This window comes from Phycodurus eques, chromosome 1, assembly GCF_024500275.1.
Source record: "Phycodurus eques isolate BA_2022a chromosome 1, UOR_Pequ_1.1, whole genome shotgun sequence".
Lineage (NCBI taxonomy): Eukaryota > Metazoa > Chordata > Actinopteri > Syngnathiformes > Syngnathidae > Phycodurus > Phycodurus eques.
Window position 1 is genome coordinate 11750977 of NC_084525.1, and position 26443 is coordinate 11777419.

Here is a 26443-nt window from a genome sequence, read left to right on the forward strand (position 1 = left end):
TGAAGGTCTTTGTGCCTCGTGATGGTCACCAGAATGTACTTGGAGGCCCTTATGTTATTCTGGGATTGGAATGATGGGAAAGGCTGCTGCAGAGGATTAGTCTTGGATGGATTAGTTTAAAAATATATTTATAATGAGAATAATTATGTTCGAATTTCGTAAAACTTCATTTTAGGAGAAGACCTTCCGCACGCTTGTTTTTTTTTTTTTTTTCAGTGAACATTTTTTCACATATTGAGACTATTGGTTAGTCCCCCAAATGGGTTTGTTTTTGTTTTGTTTTTACAAATTATTGACCATGATCTGGTGTCGAAAATGGCTTGCTCTCTTTATGATTCAATGTTAATGGCTAAACAACCATGGCACTTTCTTGGGTTTCCTGAATAGTGATTGTTTATATTATATACTGTATATACAGCATACGGTGTTGATAGACTGTATTGATTTTTAAAAACGCAAGTGGACTGAACACATTGTGCTATACTCTGTATTCACTTATTGACCTGTTCATCAGATTCAGTCAGTAAGGTGTCATGTCATTTTGTGAATTGATTTACTCATTTACAAGTAGGTCCATCTTCAAGCAAGCTACATTTCTAAATAAGAGAAATAAGGACATCACAAGCATAATTCATTAGTTGTCACCTCCCTGTGCCAGCCTCCACAACATTAGTTTTATTGATATTCTCTTCCACTGATGATATACAGTAACTGTCATATTTATATAGCCTACAATATACCCAAACATCTACACACATGACTTTTTTTTTTTAAATTAAAGCACTTGGGGTTGACGAAATTTTATGTTGTTAGATCAGTCAGCCTTAATTAATTATCACCAGTATGTTTCCCATTAGTGTACATATGACGAATACTTCTAATAGGTGTTCAAGTCTTCTATATTTAGTTATCAACCGGTATACATTAGGAAGCAGTCAGAACCAGACGCTTTTAGCTTTATACACCACAATGGATTCGAAATACTCCCTGATGGTGTAGTGGTAAATTTGCCAGATTTTGTTGCAGGCAGCGTGGATTCAGTTCCCACTCAGTGACAGTGTGAATGGGAGTCATAATGGTTGTCTGTCTCTATACAGTATGTGCCCTGCGACTGACTGGCGACCAGTTCAGGGTGTAGTCTGCTTTTTGCCCGAAGTAAGATGGGATAGGCTTCAGTGCCCCGTGACCCTGTATAGAATAAGCGGTATAGAGAAGGAAGTGGATTTGAAATACTCAATTGCCCAAATATTTATGGGCAACTGAAAATTGCGGTACTCATACAAATTGTATCCGTGATGCATGAAATGGATGTATTTCCTTCTATTCTCAATTTGTCTATTTTTCTACTGCTTATCTTTTTAGTTAATGTCAGAGGAAGCTGCAATACCTGCTGAAACCCCATGAAAGCACAGGGGAAATTTAAAAAGACTTGAGATTTGAACCAACATTATTTTGAATGTGAGTCAGACATCAACATGCGCCACTGTTCTTTTCTTCCGCACGTGCCTGCTTTCATTGATGTATCACACAACACAACATTACTTTGAAAGTATTTATTTAGAAAAATATCAAGAAATACTATAAAACGGGTGTGCCGTTGGTGCTGTGCTCTTCCCAGGGTCCAATAGAAGGAGCTGTACTGCGCTGGTGGCCTTCTAGTCTTGGATACGTGCTGATCTGTGAGGACTGGAGGCTGCGCATCAGGCCTCTTGCTCTTGCCTCATATAGCTCCACTGAGGTTTTTTTGTATCTGCAAGAAACAGGTCAATAATTTGTAAAAACAAATAACAAACCCAGGTGGGGGACAAACCTTTATACAGTCCTTAACTAATTTATTAGATCACCACCATGTAAAGTTTATGCCACAGTTGCCCTAAATTACTGTAAAGGTACATACAGTATGCAAGTTTCCAAACTGCTAGCAAGTTTTGAATGTAGCATCACTCACTCCCCAACCCTGCGCCAAGCTCTCTTCGCATGTGCTAAACACGAGATGTTAACGGTTTGATGTTGTATTTTATGGAATGTACACTCAATTAATACTATAAGAGAGGTGATCCACTTACCTGATGACCTGGTGAGAATGGCGACGTCACGTCGGCCGCGGTGGTAATTTCCAAGCCCAGGCATACAGCCATCCGGGCGTAAGACCCAACCGTTATATAAATTTACACTTGATTTCTCGTGAGAGAGAGCTGTCCAAGTCCTTCTTTTCGACTTTTGTTGCTAACCGGAGTGAAATAATCTGACCTTGTGACCCCCTGCGAGGCTCGTGATGACGAAGGTCCTCAAAAAAAAAAAAAAAAAAAGGTGCAAATGATTGACAGACTATCTACTACGCCTCCTGCCTCTACGGTCTCTGATTGGCTATTCTTGTCGCGCTGTGCCCATTTTTTGTTAAGCACTGTATTGTTTACTTCCATTATCGGTGTGCATTCCATTTCCATTGTAAAATCTGACTGGGAAATTTCTGTGAGGCGTTTGCACATTTTCCCAATGCATCCGGGTGCTCTATTTTCCCATACAAATAATAACATAAAATAACATAACATAAAACATAAGGTTGATTTCAAACTTCATGTAGCGTCCGTGACCATGGTGCTGATAAAAAATCTGAATTTGGTGACAGAAGCTAAACTTTACAAAATATGGCTTTAAATCTAAATTGCTGCCAAACACATCATCTGGATCGTGCATCCATCCATGCATCCATCCATCCATCCCTCCACCTTATACCGCTTACCCTCATTAGATTCGTCAGTGAGCTGGAGCGTATCCCAGTTGACTTTGGGCAAGAGGCGGGGATGAAGAGAACACACATAGTCCACGCGGGAAATAACACAGATACACACATACGCAAAGTAATAGTGGACCAAGACTCACAATCTGAGCAGCAAAGATGACAGCACCACAGAAAGGGATGAGGTGGCCATTGCAGCTGAGCCCATCCAGGGTTGGAGCACCAGGCCAACAGGCATGAACATGCCTACAGTGGGCAGATGAGAGGGCTGAGTAGGCACAGTTTCCAGGATACAAACAGTGGTACCTTGACTTAGGAATTTAATTCATTCCATGACCATACTTGTCACTCAAATTGCTGGTATCTCAAATCAACTTTCTGCATTGATTTAAAAAAAAGAAAAAACACTTTACAGTATTCTAATCTATAAAATCATACCGTAATAAACTTTACAATCTAGAATGTACAGAAATAAACCAATTTCACTTAAAGGTTCCATGCAATCAAAATGTATTTTTTTGCAACTGTTTTATGCCTAACACACTGTAGGTCAAAATGAGTGTGTGACATGGCTTGACATCTATGTGGTTAGTCGATTGATTGCAAAAGACAATGAATTGCATAAGGCTTGTAAAATGACCAGATCAGATTTCTGTGTGTTTGTGATGTAGAACAGTTACTGATTATTCAAGTATCTGTCCACTTTGGTACCCACCAACTCAACTCATCTTAACGGCAACACGGTATCTGCGGGTTTTAAACAAGCGAGTCTCAGCCGCCACGCCATACGAATACTGTACATTCTAGAAAGGATTTATGTTGTGTTTTATAACAATACTTAATTTAGAATTTATAATGTAACTGTGGATGACATAGCGACGCTTGCATTCATTGTCGCCAAAACCTTATGCACAGGTTCAATTCTAGTGACTGAGAGCGAGTGGCGAGCATAATCTAAAAATATCCACCTCTTTTTATTTTCATCCATGTCCCCATTCAGTTTGCTTCTATTACTGGCTAACAATCCAATGCTTGATGAATTCTGCTTCCCAATGATAGACCCCACTCTGAGGCATCCAAAAGTGACATCAGTATGATCGCTTGGGCGCCACAAGATGCTGTGATATCGCCAAGGAACAATCAGAGCAAAGGTGTTTTCCATATTTAAATTAATACCGAAATCCAATCAGAGCAAAAATTTATTTACATATGGAATATTAATGAGAAATCTGGCTGTCTCATTTGCTAGAATAGCTTGAAAAGGGACATTTTCAACCCAAATTATCCTGCAAACCTGATGAAAGGACATCAAAGACAATGAAAAAAATGGCATGGGACATTTTACTTAATACATTTGTTATCACTTCACTTTGACCAAACTTAACCATTTTCACTACTTCTTGCCATTGCAGCACGATTTCCTCACTTTTAACGGCTTATCCATCTATTCATGGAAGGAGATCCGCAGTTTAGAAATAATTTTTTTAATCGACTCGAGAAAGAGAAAGAGAAAGAAAGGGCTTTCCATCAAACGCAAGGGTACGACCCCCGATGGTGGGATGGATGAGAGACATCCTAAAGAAGTTAGGGGAACCTCCCCTCACTCTGTCTTTGTTCCTTCTCCCCAAGCCTCCTGGTCCCAGCGGCGCAACTCGACTTGAGGTCGACACACCCCATTTACCACTGTTGCTCTAGCGTGACGGAAAGAAACTTTCACACACCGATAAAAACTCACTGTGCAAATCCAAAGCGAGCAAAAAAAAAAAAAAAAAAAAAAAAAAAAAAGCTGACAACTCCTAACCAGAGTTGACAACAACCTCCCGCCACCAATCCAGTGCTGTCTTCGTCACCGAATAACTTGCAAGCCTTTTCTCTCATTGCCGGCCCGCGATTCATCCAACTTTTCTCCCACCCGTTGATCCCAGACACAAACCAGACTTTTATTGCAGATTTGAAAAGGACAGTTTCACTCCACACACCCACCCGGCCGCACCCCCGACCACAACCACACCTCTGACTTCTGCGTTAACCATCCATGAACAGGATGTGAGACGCATCTTCAAACAACAGAAGATTAACAAAGCGACAGGACCGGACCATGTGTCCCCATCCTGCCTCAAAGTCTGCGCGGACCAGCTCGCTCCAGTCTTCACTCAGATCTTTAACAGATCTTTGGAAATGTGCAAAGTTCCATCCTGTTTCAAATGCTCCACCATCATTCCGGTCCCCAAGAAACCTGCAATCTCTGGTCTGAATGACTACAGGCCTGTCGCTTTGACATCTGTGGTCATGAAGTCCTTTGAACGTCTCGTGTTGGACCACCTCAAGAGTGTCACAGGTCCCCTGCTGGACCCCCTGCAGTTTGCCTACCAAGCGAACAGGTCTGCGGATGATGCAGTCAACATGGGACTGCACTTCATCCTAGAACACCTCGACAGTGCAGGGACCTACGCGAGGATCCTGTTTGTGGACTTCAGCTCAGCGTTCAACACCATCATCCCGGAACTCCTTTCAACCAAGCTTCTCCAGCTCTGCCATCTGCCAGTGGATTTACAGCTTTCTGATGGGCAGGACACAGCAGGTCAGGCTGGGGGAGGCCACCTCATCCACACGCAGCATCAGCACTGGGGCGCCCCAAGGTTGTCTCCTCTCTCCGCTGCTCTTCTCTCTCTACACGAACGACTGCACCTCAGCGAACCCGACTGTCAACCTCCTGAAGTTTGCAGATGACACCACTGTCATCGGCCTCATCAAGGACGGTGACGAGTCTGCATATCGACAGGAAGCGGAGTGGCTGGAGCTGTGGTGCGGCCGACACAACCTGGAGCTGAACACGCTCAAGACGGTAGAGATGATCGTGGACTTCAGGAGGCATCCTTCGCCACAGCTGCCCCTCACGTTGTCCAGCTGCCTTGTGTCAACCGTCGAGACCTTCAAGTTCCTGGGAATTACAATCTCTCAGGACCTGAAGTGGGCGACCAACATCAACTCCGTCTTCAAAAAGGCCCAGCAGAGGATGTACTTCCTGCGGCTTCTGAGAAAGCACGGCCTGCCACCGGTGCTGCTGAGACAGTTCTACACAGCGGTCATCGAATCAGTCCTGTGTTCTTCCATCACAGTCTGGTTTGGTGCTGCTACAAAAAAGGACAAAGTCCGACTGCAACGGACAATCAAAACTGCTGAAAGGATTGTCGGTACCCCCCTACCCACCATTGAGGACTTCCACGCTGCCAGAACTAAGACAAGGCGTGCAAAATCCTCTCGGACCGTCTGCACCCCGGTCACCAGCTCCTCCAGCTCCTTCCCTCAGGTAGGCGCTACCGATCAACGCAAACTAGAACTAGTAGACATTCCAACAGCTTCTTCCCTCTGGCGATCAACTTCTTAAACACCTAACCTATAATTCCATTACAACAAGCTGGAAATTTTTTTACTTGAGTTCGTTGTCACATTTCTGTGGGGCCAATTATGTATTATGTATTACTCGTGCACTCACTGTAGTTGTCTCGCCATGCTGCACTATTTGCATATACTGGCCACTCATGCCAGAGTAGCATCTGCCCTATTTGCACACTGATTGAGGAGTATCTGTAACATTTGCACAACCAACATTGTCCCAGATGATCGCACTACTCGTCACTTTAAACCGCATACACTCCTTGAAGTCTCGGCGCCCTTTGCACAATGGTCATTGCACCGGACTATTGCAATATTAGTCATTCGAACTGCTCTAAGTGCTAGAGGACTCTGCATCTTTTTGCACAATTGTTTTTTGTCAATGTCTTTATGTCCCCAAAGTGTTCTGTAAATTGACTGTCTGTTGTACTAGAGCGGCTCCAACTACCGGAGACAAATTCCTTGTGTGTTTTGGACATTCTTGGCAAAAAAGATTATTCTGATTCTGAAACACTGCTCATCTAAGTTTACATGGCATTATCAGAATAAACGGTGCTTGCATTGGTGACTGGGGAGGGATAAATTCAACGTAAGTCAAGGTACAACTGAAGGGTAATTTGTGGTTTGTCCTTGATCCTTTATGTCATAGCATACAAGTAAGTGCTCACCTGCAGCAATGGGTATTCCGACAAGGTTGTAGATAACGGCAAAGAAAAAGTTGATCCATATCCTCTGTACGGTCTTCCTGGACAGCTCGATACTGGCCACTACATCCAAAAGGTCATTCTGAAGAACAAACACAGACGGGTCATGCTAGTAACAGACATCATGACATCTGAACATACTGCAAAAAGGACGGCACCCACTCTGATGAGAACTATATCTGCTGCTTCAATGGCCACGTCAGTGCCTGTACCGATGGCGATGCCGACATCAGCGCGGGCAAGGGCGGGCGAATCGTTGACGCCGTCTCCTACCATGGCCACACGCAAGCCTTGTTCCTGGAGCTCCTGCACTTTGGCCACCTTGTGTGAGGGTAGCACCTCCGCAAACACCTTCCTTATTCCTACCTATGGAGGACAAACCCACCTTAACGTAAAAGGATGTGGGTGTTAAATGCTCAGTACTTTCCAGACTCCTTGAAGTACATTCATCCACCTGTGCAGCTATGGCTTTAGCTGTGCGTTTGTTGTCCCCCGTTATCATGACCACCTGGATGCCCATGCTTCTAAGTGTGTGCACGGCCAAGGCTGACTCAGCCTTTACTGTGTCTGCAATGGCAATCATGGCGCACAGTACACCTGCATAGAGCAAACTATGAAGGAGTGCACCTCGTCATAATAACTAGAACCATGTTCTTCTTTTGTTCACCATCTATGGCCACCAGAATAGACGTCTGCCCCTTTGCCTCATGGCTTGACATGGCAGCATCCACGTCTGCTCCAACATGGTGGGCATTCCTCCTCATCCATTCTCTATTCCCGATCAGGACAGAGTAACATAAAACCTCACCTGGATCCGTGGTAAGAAAATGGATGATATTCAAAGTAAGAAAACATGAAGTTCTGAGGTATTAAAACTTCAACATCAAATTAAATAAAAAAAATTTTAAAAAACAGCTGTTGTGAGGTCACTGACCCATTGAACCTGCAAGATAACATACCTGCATTCGGAATCTCTGCAGCCTCAACCAGGCTGTTCTCATCTGTGGATGCCCCAGGCAACAGGAACCGCTCTTCACTCTGCTGTGGCAGCAGGTGGTCCACATTGGAAACCCGGCAGCTGATCCCGCAGCCAGGCACTGCTTGGAAGTCTTGGCAGTAACCCAGCACATCCGAGCCCAGCTCCTGTATATGTGAACAACGACCATCAAGTAGTAGTATGGAAGGTGGTGCCTTCAGCTACCAGAATTCTCTCATGTGGAACCATCTTCCTAACCGAAAACTTTCCTTTTTGATAAAGCACAGTCAGAGATGACTTAGGCATGTCCTAGCTCAGCTCTTTGTTTTATGCTGCCTTCAGACTAGACTGCCAAGGGATCCAACTTGATGCACTGAGTTTCCTTACTCCTCTCTTCTCTTTATCCATTTAACAGTTTAACATCACAGCTATTGCTATGGATACAGCTATAGTTAGGGGTCTTGTTGTCTCAACACAATCCATCTAGTATGTTACTAACCTGCTTTTCTTTGGCTTTCTCTCTCTCTCTTGTGGTTGGTGCTCAATGCTTCTGGAAGTGTGCCGCACCATTGCACCTCCACATTTACCTAATTGTTATCGGCGGTGGTGAGGTCAGGGACGGTGGTGTTGGTGGTGCACCAGTATTGCCATTGTTGCTGTCATCCTGGGACTATTACTATTGTTGATATGGCTGTTGTGGCCATATTCGTTGTCCCACGCAACCCTTCTATCCTGTTTTCGCACTCTATACTCTTTCCATCAAAACCAAACGGGCCAAGACAGACGGTCACTTGACAGAGCCTGGGTTCTGTTTGAGGTTTCCTTCTTTGAGGGGGTCTTTCCTTGCTTCTCTTGCCAAGTGCTTGTTCAAGTGGGGTTCAGTGGGTTTTCTTTCATCTATGACAAGTGCGGTTCTTGACCTTCTTAATGTATGAAGTGCCTTGAGATAACTTCTGTTGTGAATTGGCGCTGTATAAATAAAATTGACTTGACTTAAGAAAACTAAGGCAAAGAACAAAAACTCACTCCTTTGCAGTGTTTGGCAACTGCAACGCCCAGTGGGTGCTCACTGCTGGCCTCTGCTGTTCCCACTACCGCCAGGATCTTTCTCAGAGGCATGCGTGCCATCTCCCATAGCACCAACACTCGCGTCACCTGGGGCACTCCGTTAGTGATGGTACCCGTTTTATCAAACATCACCACATTAATCTGAAGGAAGAGTGAGAGTCATGTTAGCATCCTAATCCTCTTGTGACACATGGACTGAGTGCAGTTTAGGGCAGCTGTGCTTTGCCTTGTGGGCCATCTCCAGTGGCTCGCCTCCTTTGATGAGGATCCCACTCTTTGCTCCCACCCCGGTGCCCACCATGACTGCTGTCGGGGTCGCCAGCCCCAGAGAACAAGGGCATGCAATAGAAAGAACAGTGATGGATGCCTGAAAGGCAAACCGGATGATGACTTCTGCCTTGGATATGTTGGCGTTATAACCCTGTGAAGAAAGTAGCATGTACAGTACAGTACTCTTTGTTTGTTTCTCTTTGCTTGTACTGCATGTGAGCATAGGTGGGAAACGTACTCACACTCTACTTAAGTAGAAGTACAGACTTGTGTAAAAAATAATACCCTTTACTTGAGTAAAAGTAAAAAAAAATTTTTTTTAAAAAAGACAGGCTCTCAAATGGGCTTAAGTTCTAAAGTAATAAACTTTTTAAAAAACTTTCATCCATCCATCCATCCATTTTCTGAGCTGTTTCTCCTCACTTGGGGCGCGGGCGTGCTGGAGCCTATCACAATTATCATCGAGCTTTCATATGATGTACAATACCAGTTTTGATAACTTGGCACAATAAAAAAAAATTAATTTTTTTTTTAACTAAGAGCTAGCTAGCGTTGGCTCAGGCTTTTATGCTATCAGAACAATCTGTTCCTATGGCTGTACTAATGTGAGCTAACTAACAAAAAAAGTCTAAATTAGCTGAAGATAACTGAAAAGAAATACACCATTTCTGTATCTGTTTTTTTTCATATTATTTAGAGAACTCTTGAACACAAGACATAACACATTTACTAAAACTCCTTCTTGTAGCAGACAACACCAAATAATTTTCAAAATTAAGGCCATGGACGGGGAATATATTGCTTTTCTGAAACAATTTTCTGAAACACTGTCGTTAAAGCTCCCTGGTTTACGTTCCTCCATGTCGCTGCAGTATGTTTTTTTTTCCCTCCACCTTACAAGACCCCAAGATCTCAATCAATTAAGATCTCAGCCATGCATGACTTTCTGTGTTCCTATTTACATCTTTTTTATGTCTTGTCTGTATCCACAGAGGTTAAAAAAAAAGTAACCAGCCCATTTTGACAGAGTAAGGAGTAGAAAGTGCAGATACTTGTGTTCAAATATAGGGAGTAAAATCATGAAAAAAATAATACTCAGGTAAAGAACAGATACCTGAAAATTCTTAATTTCATTTTATACTTCCCTTCCCACCACTGCACGTTAATATGAGGTGTGGCACACCTACCGGGAAGTTCTCTCTCACAATGTCAAAGTTGACAAAGCCTACGGACAGCCACGCCATCAGAGTTAGCAGAGAGACCACAATGATGAAGGGAACGAAATATCCGCTGAGTCGGTCAGCAAACTGCTGGATGGGAGCCTGTGGAAATCAAAGAGCAATGGTGAATGAGCTGCACCAAACCAAGACATTTGGAGCCAGATACACACCTGCAGTTTACTATGGGTACTGGTTGCAGGCCATTGGCTGTGCAAGTAGTTACTGTCTGTGTGAGCAAAGTGCCCCCTACCTTCTCCTTATCCTGCAAGAACAGTGTTTGTCTGTCTCTCGGTATCGGTCACTCTCTAGACTCCCTTACACGCTGACTAATTTTTTTGCAAGAATAAAATTTGTTTAAAAAAAAACAACTAAAAAAAAAAACGGTGATGGTTTTCTAAGTTCTTTAATCAGACTCACATCTTTGGGAACAATTACCATCACACTTATGAGTAAGAAACACTCAATAATGCATGTTGACAAACCTTGGATGTTTGGGCTTCCTCCACAAGTTTGACTATTTGTGACAGCGTGGTGTCTGCACCGACGTGGGTGGCCTCCACAAGAAGAGCACCATGAGCGTTGATGGAGCCAGCAATCACCGGGCTGCCCACCTTCTTACTGACAGGCATCGGCTCACCTAATGTAGGTGTGAAGGAAACACAGTTTTTAAAAATTTAGACAAACTCTCAATAGCAAAGCAAAGCAAATGTATTTACAGTATACATCACATTTCATACACAAGGTAACTCAATGTGCTTTACATGATTAAAAGCATTAAAAACAAAGAAAAAAACAGCTCCTAAACATTTAAAACAAAGAGAGAAAAAAACAAAAGCACAATTAAAACAGCGCACAGTGTAAGAAATATCATCTAAAAGTGGAAATGCTCTAAAAACCAGGAGAAAAAACAAAGGTTTTTAACCTGGACTTAAAAACATGCACACTTTGACGTCACTTCTGTTGGTAACTTATTCCATTTGTGTGCAGCATAATAGCTCAATACTGCTTCACCATGTTTGCTTTGGACTCTGTGCTCCATTATTTGACCTGAGTCTGTCGATCTCAGAGCCCTACTGGGTTTATATTCCATGAGCATTTCTTTCATGTATTCAGGACCTAAACCGTTTAGTGATTTATAGACTAGTAGCAGAACTTTAAAATGTATTCTAAAGCTGACTGGAAGCCAGTGTAAACACTTTAGAATTGGATTAATATGTTCTGACCTCTTTGTTCTGGTCAGAACCCGAGCTGCAGCATTCTGAATGAGCTGCTGCTGTTAAATAAGCCGTTTACTTGTCACTTGTCAATAAGTTACAAGTGAATGGGTAGATGTGGCTGTTTGAATTTTCTCCTGGGCATTGTACAACTTTTTCTATCCTGTGACAGAGGGCAAAATCTTAAAGACTCCATCCATCCATTCTTTAATACCACTTGTGGTCATTACGGTTACAGGTAACTGAAGCATATTCCTGCTGACCGATGAATGGCTACACCCTGGACTGGTCGCCAGTAAATCGCAGGGCACATATACATAGTCAAACAAACATTCATTCTCATAATCACTCCTATGGGAAATTTAGTTTTCAATTAATCAGGAAGAATGGTTTAGGCATATGTGATGGAACCGAAAATACCCAATAAAGCAAACACCACACAGAGATGATTCAATGGCGACTCGCCTTGATCTCTTGACTGTGGGGTAAACGTGATCACCACTACTCCATCGATTATATAATTTTTCAAAAATTTATCTGTATTAAATCATGAATTACCTGTGATTAAAGACTCATCTGCCATTGAGCTTCCTTCAATCACTTTCCCATCTACGGGAAACTTCCCTCCTGGAGCCACCTTCAAAATGTCGCCCCGTTGCACCAACTCCACCAGCACCTGCTCCTCACTGAGGGAAAGCAATGTGAAATAACTTATTCAAGTTCTGTTTATTTTTTTGTTGTTGCATACTTTAAGTCTCACCTAATAATGGAGTGGTCAGGTCCCATGGTGACCACAGTCGCATCGGTGGCCTGCAGTGACATTAACTTGGCCAAAGCTGCTGAGGTTTTACTCTAATTATGAAGAAACAACGAGTGTGTTATAGGGATGTTCAAGGTAATTGATTGATTATTTTAGTACCATATTTTGAATTTTGAGCTTTATGAACAGAGATATCTACAAAAGGTGATCTATTTCCTGACATTGAGCTTTACAGGTAAAGAGAGGAAATCTACTGTAGTCTAGTCTTCAACACCGGTGAAATCCTTTACTGTTTTTGATTGTGCCCAGATGACTTTGTAATACAGTATGTATATTATTTTTCCTAAAATAACTTGATATAATCTTTATATGGTCACAAGGTTCCACATTGTCTGATGATTGTTTCATTTTATCAGCTCATGCACAGCTAATAGGTAACCACATTGACTCCCAACATCAACTGTTAATCCAATATGCATGTTTTTGGATTGTGAGAGGAAGACAAAGTATCTGGAGGAAATCCACTTAAGCATGGGGTCAACACACAAACTTGGAGCTTGGATTCAAACCCCCAACCTCGGAACGGTACGATGGATGTGCTAACCAATCGTACACCATGCCGCCCCATTTAGACTGGGGTGACCAAAATATGTTTGCCTTGCCCTATAAAGGCCTTTTGGTTGGATTACAGTACAGTTGACGCCCGCATATTCGCGGTTCGGCACCCATGGATTCACCTATTCACAGATTATTTTCCAATTTTTTTATAGGGGAGCCACCAACCCTGAAAACACTTATTGACAGTATATCACTGCTTATTCAAGAATTTGGGGGGTTAAAAAATACTGTTAATATTTTCAGTGCAATTATAATGTGCATCACTTATTTGTGGATTGTCACAATTGGCAGTTGGGCCCGGTCCCCCACCCCCCCACTGCATATATAATAATTTTATTTCCTACCTTGGCCAGGTGCTCCAGCCATCGCCCCAGTGCAATAAACACAAAGAGCATCGGTGGTGTGTCAAAAAATGTGACTGGGCTTTGACTGGCTCCTTCTGCCATGGCCACGATAAGTACCACACAAGAGTAGACGTAAGCGATAGAGGTGGCCAGCACAATAAGGACATCCATGTTGGCTGTGCCATGTTTCAAAGCGCGATATGCCTGGATATAGAAGTACCGGCCTCCAAAGATCTGGTGGGAAAAAAGGCAGGAGAATGATGTCAGTATCCCCACAAAAATGTAGACCAGTGGTTCTCAAACTTTTTATGCCAAGTACCACCTTAAAAAATTTCCAAGTACCTCCATGATGAACAAAATGCAGTAGCATAGTAGGCCTAAATGTTCATCAAAAAAAAGGCAGATTTTTTTATTCCTGAAAAGCATTGTTAATATTGTAAGCAACTGTAACATTATAAACACTTTGAACATTAACACTACGCTTAAATATGGGCAAATAAAAACTGTACTTAATGATGCCATTAAAATGTATTGCATGTAAAAGTTAAAAATTGTGTCCAAAATATTTAAAAATGAACACTTCTAAAATATTAAATGCAAATGTTTGTACTTAAAAGATAAATACATCTGAACAGTACTTAATGTGTGTACTGTACAAGACTTAATAAAAAAAACAAAGTATAAGCCCTTGTCACATTAATCACAGTTTGAATAGAGGGAGCCTGCTAATGTCATGCATACCACACTTTGAGAATCACCGTCATAGTGGTAAAGGTAAGAATAGTACCTGGACAGGCGTACAAAGCAGGAAGAAGGTCAGATTTAGGACTGAGAGGCCAGGCAGCAGGTTTTGCTCTTCCGGCATGGAGCCTCCATGCTCCTGGTGCTGACTGTCCATCACCATCATGTAGATCATGAGGCCCATGACAGGCAGGCCAAACACCAGGCTGAGCAGGAAAGAGGTCTTCCATCTGCGCCCATCAAAAGCAAACGCACACACACACACACACACACACATACAGTATATATACTGTATATCCATCCATCCATTTTCTACACCCCTTATCCTCACTAGGGTCACGGGTATGCTGGAGCCTATCCCAGCTAGCTGCGAGCAGGAGGCGGAGTACACCCTGAACTGGATGCCAGCCAATCGCAGGGCACATATAAACAAACAACCATTCGCACTCACATTCATACCTACGGACAATTTAGAGTCTTCAATTAACCTATCCTGCATATATATATATATATATATATATATATATATATATATATATATATATATATACATACACACTTTTGCATTTAAAATGAGCTTTAACTTAATAAAAATGCTGGGACCAGATACTTGCTGTCGAATCTCTTCTTTGTGGTCAAGATTGCTTTTGAAGCCTGATTTCTTCAGATGGGCATTGAAGCCAAGGCTCTAGAGAAAGAAAGCAACCTCAACATAGAGGTCAAGAAGATGTCAGAGAAAGGGTTCCGCATTTTTCACCTGAATTATTTTGATTATATCTCGAGCTCCCAGCACATCTGGATCAAACTGTATGTTTGCTGTTTTGGTTCCCAACGCCACCGAGGCACCAACGATCCCTTTGGTTGAGCTGAGCTTTGACTCAATATTGTGGGTACAGGAAGTGCACGTCATTCCTGTTATCTGTAAGTAAAGTGAAGGATATAAACTACAACTTTGTAAAAGGGGCTGAAATGGGCTGAAGGATAGTTTGGCAATAGTTTAGAAAAAGACACATGCCACTTTTTTCTCCATGTCTGATAGTGGAGGAATTATTTCTTGTTTTAGGTCAAATAGATACATCCATCCCTTTTCACGTAATTTTATTCATACACTAGACTGGTCGCCAGTCAATAACAGGGCACACGTTGAGAGAGACAGTCGCTCACTCATCAGTGCTTCCCAGCTGTCATAATAATGACTACCAGCGTCATTAAGTACACTTTCATTTTCAAAAGCTTTTTTTTTGTTTTTTATCCAAAAGATGTTTTCAAAAGACTTTTTATCAATAAGTGTTTCTCCAAAAATCTTTTAAAAATATTATTAGCTGTGCAATGTATTTGAGGTCACTTTAGAAAAAAAGAAAGAATATGTTTTTGAAACATATTTTTTACATACATACATTATGAAGGCATTTTTCTACATTTTCTCCACATGAATGTTAATTATATTGAGACGTATGGTGCTCACCTAAATTAAAGCCGGCATACTTTACTGAGGGTCCTTCTAGTTGTTGGTGTTTTAAATCAACTCACAGTGAGATCCAGTTTTCCGTGTGTGACTGTGTTGTCCTCGATGACCTTGGCACCGAAGCCCAAGTCCTCTATGAGGTGAGTCACAGCAAGAGCATCTATCAAGTCAGGGTCATATTTGACCTCCGCTTTTCCGGCCATCAGCGACACCAAAACAGAGATGATCCCTGGAGGTGAAAAGTCAAATCACTAGCCGTGCTGGTGAAAGTATTAAAAATTAGGCTGAAAAATACTCTAACTCTATGCTGGCTGAGAAGTATAAACAAAATGTAAAAATTAAAAACAAATGTACAAAATTTTAAACGCTTCACCTAATCCTCAACTGGCCTAAACTCTATCGAAAGCACTGACCGACATAAACAACTTAATTAAACTATCAATTACTTGTCATTAATATTCATTATAATATACATAATATCATGAAAATATATAATAATATTGATAACAAAAATGATATATATTAATTTATTTCCAACAGTCTTTTGCCTTCATTTTATAGCATGTGTCTTGGCTGACAAGGTTCCAGTCATGTACATTTTATGTAGATTTTTTTTGTCCAATCAAATTTCATCTTTTATGTGTTGGCATGGAAAATAATCTTCCCAAGGCCTTCAGATTTTTCGGGGTGTAGGCAAAGCTTGATTGCACGATGCAGTGATGCTAGAAATGGGCCGAGCTATTATTACAAAGTAACTTGCAATTCCGACGAATAGCCATAGACAGCGCTTGTTTGTTACAGTATATAGTGGGGGAGGGCCGACTCATGCTGTTCTCTGGTACGACAGTGTAACCCTGTTTTATTCATTCATTCGTTCATCTTCCATACCGCTTATCCTCACTAGGGCCACGGAGCCTGGAGCCTATCGCAGTTTTAGCCCCCCTAAAAAAAATCCAACCAGCCTAGAAATTGAAAAAGAGATTTAAGCAGTATCTCAACAATTGAGTACTAAATTATTCTCAGTCTGCACATTTTCAGCACTTCAAACATTTAGAAACAAAACACAACAATGACTTTTGTGCGATTCTCAGTCTCAACAATCGGCTTCAGTCAATATGTACTGCATAATCTGGACTGTAGCTTTGGTTTTATTAACAATTTTATTTCGCAATTATCCATTTTTTATTGCCCTGACAAACTGAGTAGTTGCAAATGTACATACAGCATATTGCCCAGAATATCGCATATGACTGTTTACAAAGAAAATCCAGTTTACAACCTGCGCCTTCCTATCCACCACCAAATTCTACCACAGAGCCCCACAACACAATTTATATGTTCTCCTTATTATCTCTACACGTCATAGCCAGATTGGTGCAGTAGATCAGGTAAACCATGTCAAGATAAAATCCTGTTCATCCATCCCACAAACACACACCTTAACCTCCCTCAATTTAGACTTACTCATAAAAATGTAATATCAGGAGTGCTTTACAATGTCATTTTGTTTTGAGTTTCCTATTTTGATTTCCAAAGTGAACATTTGTTTCATACTGAGTAAATTTGCCATTTTTATTTCTCTTGTCATTACACCACTCACCCTGGTGTTTTAGCAGGTTCTTCTCGATGTTGGCTACACACGAGGCGCAGGTCATCCCCTTGACGCTGATGAAGCACTTTTGTTCTTTAGTGCCGGGCCGCTGCCTTGCAGGAGTGGAATGACAAACGGTGCCGGTGCTGAGTTCTCTTTTACAAGTCCAGTCCGACAGGTCAGACATTTCATAGTTAACGGCCGCTTCTTGAGTCTGGACTGGTTCTGATAAGCAGAAAGATGGCCATAAGTCAAGGCTTAATACATGTCTTTATTTTCACATCTAAAAGTTCAACATCAATCATCTTTTATCTTACTTTGAATACCAAATTAAACTTGAAACCAAGGATATCTCCACGTCTGTGCAAAATTTTAAACTGTGATTGCCCTCGCTGTAGTTAATTCCACTTCTTGGAAACTTGCTGCTGACGTTAATCCTAGAAGAAAGACCCCCAGAAGAGCCCTTCATGTCACACTGGAGAGTGTGCATGGCTGGTTTGTTTCTATGGTAGCCGACGTGAGGCCAACATAAGGGTGACATTCAACACATTCCATCTTGTACTCCCCTTTTAAAGTAGACTATCAAAGTAAAATGTTGTTCATTCAGTTATTATCATAGTTGCATCCTGTTTGATTCTCGAGGACTGCATCCTTTAAAGCAGGAGTGTCCAGACCTTTCCGTCCAAGGGCTGCATACAGAAAGATTTAACGATGTAAAGGCCACTTTGACGTTCTTCCCCTTTAATTTATTTAACACAATGAAACCAATCCATCAGTGTGGATAAATATATGTAAAGCAATTATATATTGTTTTAATTATAAAGAAGAAAGATGATGAAGCAAAAATAATTTTTCAGCATTTGCTGGTTGCCAGCAGCCCCGTATCCCACGAGAATAGATGCGCCCCTGTACTGAGCAACAGCAGAACCGCATCTCCACATTCAGAACCAAAACAAGTAATCTGTAGTCATCTGATATTGACACAGAGCACAAAGTAGAGCAAACATTGTGATTCTGAGGCATGTCTTAGCAAATGATGTGTGATTGGTGGAAAATAAAGAAGTGAGAGATGAGAACGACTGTATTTTCCTTCTCTTCTCCTCCTGACTTGCAAACCAATGTAGAAAATAAGTAGACTACTGTAATACAATGGAGACATACGTCACGGGCCTTGTCAATTGTTCATTTCAATATATGCCGCGGGCCGCTAATAGCCCCCAAGCAGTAGTCTGGACAACCCTGCTTTAGAGGCTGCATAGTTAGTACAGTGTCACGAATATGTAGGCAGCAAGCATAAGAGTAAGGGTGGAAACGCATGAGTCATGTGTTGACACATTGTTTGTAGGTGCCTCATAGGCATCTCCTCAATAAATTGGATTGGATGCATCCTCAGGGTGCAGCCAATGAATTAGGACACAACATTTGCACCAGATTAATGCAAAGGTAAAGCAGGGGGGGTTGAAGTCACTGTCGTTAGGGGCCACATATAACCTTGATATCAAGTGGGCCAGACATGTACCGGTAAAATTATCGCATAATTAATGTAAATAACAATGACTTGGTGTTTTTACCTTTGTTTTAATGCAAGGCAAAACAAGTACATTAGGAAAATCTTAATATTGACTGAACTATCCTTTTACAAAACTTTAACAAACAACCCAAAGTTTCTTTTGAAAAACACACCATTTATTTCAGTTTATCATCTACATGTGTGCATTATAAATTAATTTACAGTACTATTAACACGCCACATAACTGCAGAGTCACAGCAGTATTTTTTTTTTCACTTTCAAATTCATCTTGTGGGCCAAATTGAACTCCTTAACAGGCCGGTACTGCAATGAACTATGCGTAACATAAACATACATGATCAATGTTACGTTAATTCTTGTCGTTCATGAACATTAAGAATTAAGGTCCTTATTATGGCAACATTTTATGGCACAACGCATGCTGGGAGCCACACAGCTTCACAGTTCTGCTGTATGCAAAATAGCGTATAACTCTCTGTGTGACGTGACGTCAACCAAAATCCCATGGTGCAGTGAAAACTGTAGTAAATTGCTGAATCCTCCTGACTACCAGAGAAAAAATATTATCTAATCACCATTTTGTCTAAACTAATAAGACAGAGTTATGTACCAAAGCCCCACACTTTCAAATTTGGTGTCATCAAAAGCTCTAAATGTCCTCTATAGAGGGCAAAGGGAGTTAATTCAGTAGTATGCAGTGGGTGGGAGATATTCAAGTTTACAAATGTCAAAATGTCAACAAATTAGACGAATTTAAAGTATATACAATATACTCTTCCCTTTGGGTTCTATACAAACCTTGGTTTGGAGTTTACCTACCTCGGAGTGATGCGTCAAAGCCCACGTCCTCGATAGCTACCCTGAGCTGCTCGGGCCCCGTGAGGCCAGGGTCAAAGGTAATTGTTCCCTTTTCATGTTTTAGTGATACTTCTACAGAGTGGACCCCCATTATCTGAGAGATCCTCCCCTCTATAGACTGTACACACGAGTTACAGGTCATTCCTCCAATCCAAACGATCACAATTTGGGTTGTATCCCCCTGCCAGTGGCTGATAGTGCCAGACGGATCATCAGCCAGTAAAGTAGCCCCAAATCCCATATCTTCAATCTTGTCTCTCAGCTCTTGGCGAGTGATGTGAAGTGGTTGAAATGCAACCAGCGCTACGCCCTCTTTGAGAGAGACCTGAACATGTGTAACCCCTCGCAGAGTGCCGACATGCTGCTCGATGGACTGCACACAAGACTGGCAATGCATGCCATCCACCTTGATCCACACCCCTGATTCCACATGGAAGCCGATCCTCCGCAGCTCCAGGGCGATCTCTGCAGCTGTGATCACAGAGCTCAAGTAGTCCACCTTGGTCAGCTGGCTTGGGGATGCTGAGCTGACAGCCAGCACTCCGCTCAGCCTGGAAATCCTGCTTTCTACGATGGTGTGGATCGGATGCTCTGGGGCCAGGCCCAGCAGTTTAAAGGTTTCTGTGGAGGTTTTAATTGGAGGGCAGAGGTCGCTTTGGCTGCCATACTCATAGGCCAAGTTCTCAAGGCCTTGCTGGAAAGAGAACAGACACGCATCATAAATTCAACTCACTCCTCTGCACTATGGACCAGGGATGTCCAAACTTAATCCACTGAGGGCCACGTAAATAAAAATAGAAGGAAGAGAGGGGCCTGCTTCACCTTGTGTTTATGAAACCAATAGGTAAACATACTGTATGAGGTCTGTCAGACGATTTCCAGAACTGGTGTCATAATAGATATAAAGTAATCCATCATGCGGGTTTAGGTTCCTGACCCCACCCATCGCGATAAATTAAAATCTGCGATATACTCTACTTAAATAGACTATAGGCATGTTTTTTTTTTAATAGCATCTCCGGCACTTGAATTTGTATGAAGGTCTTTAAACGCACATTAAAAAAAATACAAATACATTTAAACACAAGTTATACTGAGAGAGAGGCAAGAGTAATGCAGAACAAACATATTGTACAAAAAGTATGAACAAAATTGTGTAAAAACTGCAATAAAACTTTTTTTAAAGTAAGCGGTAGCGGTGGTTGACTCTATTTCAAACCCAAACTTCAACCTATGAGTTTTCCAATGTGGGCCTGATGATCAACCACCATGTCTACAAAGACATCCTATGACGTTTATTTCGTTCAGTGTGTGAGAAAAGCCGAGATTTGTGGCAGGACAATTCGTGGCTGCTTCACCTTGACAACATGCCTGCTCACAATGCCCTGAGCCTCTTTGAGTTCCTGTCCGAGAAGAACATCGCCATGCTTGGACGACATCAAGATGGCCGTAACGATGGAGCTTTGGAGGTTCCCAAAAGAATCTTTCCAGGGACGTATAAGGATGTGGCAGAGAAAGAAACGTAGTTTGGATTTGAAATATGGGGATACTGTATCTTTTGTCACCAGTATTGGAACTTTTCTGACACAGATTATCTATTTAGCAAAAAAAAAAAAAAAAAGATATCTATCATTCATTCATTCGTTTTCCATACCGCTTATCATCACTAGGGTGGCGGGCGTGCTGGAACCTATCCCAGCCATCTACGGGGGAGAGGCGGGGTACACCCTGAACTGCTCGCCTGCCAATCGCAGGACACAAACAACCATTCGCACTCACATTAACACCTACGGGCAATTGAGAGTCGTCAATCAACCAACCATGCATGTTTTTAGAATGTTGGAGGAAACCGGATTACCCGGAGAAAACCCACGCAGGCATGGGAAGAACATGCAAACTCCACACCAGCGAGGCCGGATTTGAACCCGGGTCCTCAGAACTGTGAGGCAGATGTGCTAACCAATCGCTCACCGTGCCGCCAGGTAACTATCAGCTTGGTGTTATTCAAAATTGTGAAAAAAAAGAAAAAAAGAAAAAACATGTGTGATACATGCATTTTTTATTTATAAAATTAAATGTGTGACATCATGTAACATTCAACTTAAAACATGTTTTTAATAAGAAAATTTTCACATGTATTGAGATTTAAAATAAAAAACATTTCACAAATTTCAATTGAACTTTTAATAATAATAATAATAATAATAGAGATGGTGTGAATGTGACTGGTTTTCTGTGTCTGAATGTGCCCTGCAACTGACTGGCGACCAGTTCAAGGTGTAGTCTGCCTTTTGTCCAAAGTCATATGGGATACGCTCCTGCACCGCGACCCTAAATAGGATAAGCGGTGTAGCGAATGGATGGATGGATAATAATAATAATCAAAAGCGATATCCTGAAACATTGAACTTTTGTTACTTTTTAATTTAAAATAATTAAATTATTGTCGTTCAAGATTTTAACTTTTTTTTCACAATATTTAGCAGGTGTAATTTATTACTAAATTATGCCAACAAAAACAAACACGAGGTGGGGTTGAATAATTTTTACATTGAATAGTCCTACTTAAATAATTATTTGGAGGACAAATTTTTACTTTTACTTGAGTCGTATTATTTCAAAGTATTATAACTTGAGTTAAATTTTTGGCTACTTTACCCATCTCTGGCCCTCTTACATAATTGCTCTATTTGCTCCTTTCGGGGATTTAATAACCAAATCACTTTAGCTTTTTAATCTGGAAAACAAAACAAGAAAACACTTCTGTGCTGACAGAGTGTCTCCCCTTTGTCCAAAAGGAACTTTTAAAGGCACATGACCTTGGATTCACATGATTTCTAATGTGACTCTGCTTAAAGTCAGTCAGCAGCACCTCAAAGGGCTTTAAGTCAGCTCCATAGCCAGACAGTGTGAACAACCTACAGGTCAGAAAATGCTTATATCATAGATTTTGCTGGTTTACAGATAGGCTCCATTACATCAAGTCCATGAGTTGCATGCACATTTGGCAAAAGTTGTTTCAATGCTGGCACAAATGCACTGAACCCATCTACGGGGGTTCAAACGCTGCAGCCCCCACTTGTGTCCTCTTTGCTTTGCAGTACACTTGATTCAATGGCAAACACTGATGTAGTCTCCTAGGTTCAAAAGGACTCTTTTACTGTTCAAAGTGCATATCATACTGGAGTAAACAAAACACATTCAGACTCAGTGCCGGTGCTGGCTTGAATGATGCCCCCCAGACTCCTAGATGCCGCCTGCTAAATGTTCGTCAATGATGACGAACATTTTTCACCCATCAAAGTCGGTCAAAACACTTTTGCACATGCTAATTACCACCACTGTTCAGATTCAGCAACATCCAAAAATGGGTACATTTGGTGTCTTTGCTGCAACAACGAAGTGTGCTAGCAATCAGTGCACACACAGTTTTCCATTATATTTTTCCTCTTTCACTGAAGACATTGTTTATGTTCAAGGTAAGGCGCTATTAAGACAGCTGATGTTTAGCTTTATGTGTCGACTGGACAAGTCAGAGAACCACATAACTGAAGCCCTAGTCAGCCCAAAGGAAAACTGCTACGGATTTACCTCAAAGTTTGAATGCCACTGGTGCAATAGTTTGTCTAAATTTTAATATGCACATTTTTTTTTACATTGTATCTTATCATCTTCAATTTTCTTCTCTTGTTTACACTCTCGTTTTATGCGGACCAGTGTCTGCAATAAAGATTACATATTGGAACTATTTCAAGATGTCCTCGGAACGTGTAGCAGTTTACAATATGTTATCATAAAAAGCACTAAATGAAATAAACTTGTTGATCAAGTAGGTTAAACACAAGGAATGTATTGCTGATAGTTGGTATCATTCTGTTACTGTATAGCAGAATACACTATACACATAAATAAATGTATACACGAAGTGCAAAAAATATATACTTGTGTACAAAAAAAATACAATTTACAGAAAGTCATCGTAATGTAGTAGTTATGATACCCATCTTCCACTCATATATATATATATACTGTTCCCCCCCCCCCCCCCCCACTAATTTGTGTTTGAATTATAGTATATTTTTGTATGTTGTATGTGATGCTAAACGTGAGTGTGACGTCACTTAGGGAGATTTTACATTTATCATAGGGCGTATTCAATTCTAATTATTTTGACTTGCCTACAACGCAATATCTGCACCGTACAATGATAATAAAGGGGTTCTATTCTATGCTAGAACCGAATGTGGGAAAAAAAGGCAATTCAAAAACTGTGTTTTGAAACCAATTCAGAGGTTTTAAGGCGATAACACAAGTAGGCCTACCTGCACCTGTGGCTCTGAAGTGTGCACGCAACATGTGCGCTCCTTCTCGCAACTACACTCCACCATACATATCTGCTCTGCGGACCCGTACTTGGCCAGAGGTTTGGGCGACTTGGGGGCGAACATGTCCGACTGGTTCTGGCTCAGCCTGCCGGTGCCGTGTCTTCACATGTCACTGAGAGAGGGCAAAAGTCCGCAATAGTGTACAAGCGATTGCCGAGTTGCGGCGGTGCTGATAAGAGCGACGCTCCAGTTCAGTGTGGTCAACGTCATCGCGCATGACTTCTGGGTGCAGGCGTTTTTATGTCATCTTGAGCAAACTCGCTCTTCACTGTCAAAACAGTGGTGGCAAAAATCTCATATTGAATCACAAGGGGATTATTTTATATATATAAAAGAAAAAAAGAAAAAAAAAGCATGAATGCCCGTGTACTTATTTCATTCGGCTTTTATTTTTAATTTGAACAGCGCGTTACCGAAATTGAGACTATAAACTGATGTTGACAATTGAATTGGAGGCTGGCCTGACTACAGTAGAAATATAGATACAGAAATGTATTTACGTAAAAGTATAAGTAGTAATTCAACTCCTGTTCTTAAGTAAAATGCACACGGTAAGGTGTATAAACCAAGGCGAACAAATCATGGCGACCCCTGATGGGACAAAGAAACTGTAACATCATGATCATTTTACATTAATTTACATCTTTTTAACAATTAAGTATATTTTGATAAAGGAGTATAAAGTACAGCTGTTTTCAAATATACGGAGTAAAAAATAAAAGTCATCTAAAAAATAACCATATACCTCAAACATATATTTGAGTACAGTAATAAAAGTATGCACTTTGTTACTTCCCACCACTGTGCCAAACTATTCATTAATTTATCTTCCGTTCCCCTTATCTTCACTAGGGTCGCGGGCTTGCTGGAGTCTATCCCAGCAATCTTCGGGCGAGAGACAGGGTACACCCTCAACTGGTCGCCAGCCAATCGCAGGGTACATAGAAACAAATAACCATTAGCGAACACATTCACACCTATGGGCAATTTAGAGTCTTGAATCAACCAACCATGCATGTTTTTGGGATGTGGGATGAAACTGGAATGCCCGGAGAAAACCCACGCAGGCACAGGGAGAACATGCAAACTCCTCACAGGCGGGGCCGGGATTTGAACCCCAGTCCTCAGAACTGTGAGGCAGATGTGCTAACCAGTCGGCCAAAGTACCACCTGGGCCAAACCATCGATCCATCCATTTTTTTCGCTTCTCCTCACTAGGGTCGCAGGCGTGCTGGAGCCTATCCCAGCTGTCATCGAGCAGGAGGCGGGGTACACCCTGAACTGGTTGCCAGCCAATCGCAGGGCACATAGAAACAAACAACCATTCGCACTCACAGTCATGCCTGCGGGCAATTTAGAGTATCCAATTAATGCATGTTTTTGGGATGTGGGAGGAAACGGGAGTGCCCGGAGAAAACCCACGCAGGCACGGGGAGAACATGCAAACTCCACACAGGCGGGGACGGGGATTGAAGCCCGCACGTCAGAACTGTGAGGCTGACGCTCTAACCAGTCAGCCACCGTGCCGCTGGGCCAAACCAATTCAAGCAAATAAGTTGTGTATAAAAATAAGTTTATTCAAGTTCACATACACAAGAACTCTACAGAGGAAAATAATTTCATTTTATTATATCAGGTTAACTATGAAAATTAAGAAGATTTTCTACCTGAACAATATTTGATGCCACCGAAATACTTCATCATGGTGATTCTGGAAACAAGACATGAGAAGATAAACATCTGCACAAAACGTCCAGAGTTTGTCTATTCCACCATGTCAAGTTGTGAACAAAACATGAAACTTCAAAACATCACCGAGGAATGTAGGAAAATGTTCATAGTTTATATAAAAAATAATAATAATAAAAAAAAACTTTATTTCACTGCAAAAAGTAAAAATAAAAAGTTGGGACGGAAGCGTTCAGCGTTGCCGGTCCCAACGCCAGATGGAGGCGTCGTCGCACACAGCGATCAAAATACTGCTGTCGCGGCTGAAGCTGGTTTGACGGATGGCGGACGTGCATTTGGGGAGGGTGAGCGTGGTTGACCTGGAGTTGAGAGGAGACACCAGGACAATAATATTGAAGGCAGATGCAAACGCCACCCACCTGACCGATTTCTAAAATCAACCCACTTCGCTTTGTGTGGATCCTCCACCTCGAGGTCCCAAACATAGAGCTTTCCCACCTGGTTTCCTAAGGCCAACATCTGTCAATCAGAAGGACATGGATGAGCACATCTCGAAAAAAAACGGACCTTGAAATAGGACGTTAACGTCCTTTCACAGCACACTTGGCGCAGCATAGACCGCCCTGGATCAAGCCATTCATTGTGTGTCATGTGCTACCACGTAGTGATGTCACGATACCAAAATTCTGACTTCAATACTCTACCTGCATAAAGTACCTCGATACCGGTACTAAAAAGATACCATGGAAAAAAAATCTAAACTGTCGTTAAAAGCAGTGAAATGGAAGGTGACAAAACAACTTAAAATACTTTTGTATTTTTATTAATTTTAAAAATTCCAAATGTATTGGAACAGCAAGGTCAATTCCTTT

General features: G+C 41.6%; 2 protein-coding genes across 3 annotated transcripts in view; both read right to left on the reverse strand.

Moving 5' to 3' along the window:
• Nucleotides 1–1578: 1578 nt before the first annotated feature.
• atp7b (ATPase copper transporting beta) lies at nucleotides 1579–23945 on the reverse strand. Its single transcript, XM_061679866.1, has 21 exons — nucleotides 23820–23945; nucleotides 19459–20191; nucleotides 17117–17332; nucleotides 15582–15745; nucleotides 14809–14970; nucleotides 14636–14739; nucleotides 14098–14398; nucleotides 13311–13544; nucleotides 12349–12440; nucleotides 12147–12274; nucleotides 10857–11011; nucleotides 10342–10476; nucleotides 9111–9305; nucleotides 8843–9025; nucleotides 7800–7983; nucleotides 7508–7648; nucleotides 7295–7437; nucleotides 7003–7206; nucleotides 6805–6922; nucleotides 2884–2986; nucleotides 1579–1750 (listed from the first exon to the last, which is right to left on the reverse strand). Exons 1-21 carry the CDS (start codon nucleotides 23943–23945, stop codon nucleotides 1579–1581), a joined length of 3993 nt encoding a protein of 1330 aa, XP_061535850.1.
• Nucleotides 23946–25432: 1487 nt separating this feature from the next.
• eed (embryonic ectoderm development) overlaps nucleotides 25433–26443 on the reverse strand; it is an 8230-nt gene continuing 7219 nt past the window's right edge. For both annotated transcript variants that reach the window (XM_061677511.1, XM_061677530.1), the window contains 2 exons: nucleotides 26017–26090; nucleotides 25433–25930 (listed from right to left, as the gene is read on the reverse strand). In XM_061677511.1, coding sequence (XP_061533495.1) covers nucleotides 25804–25930; nucleotides 26017–26090 — 201 coding nt within the window. In that variant the 3' untranslated portion in view covers nucleotides 25433–25803. The remainder of the gene's footprint in view (nucleotides 25931–26016; nucleotides 26091–26443) is intronic.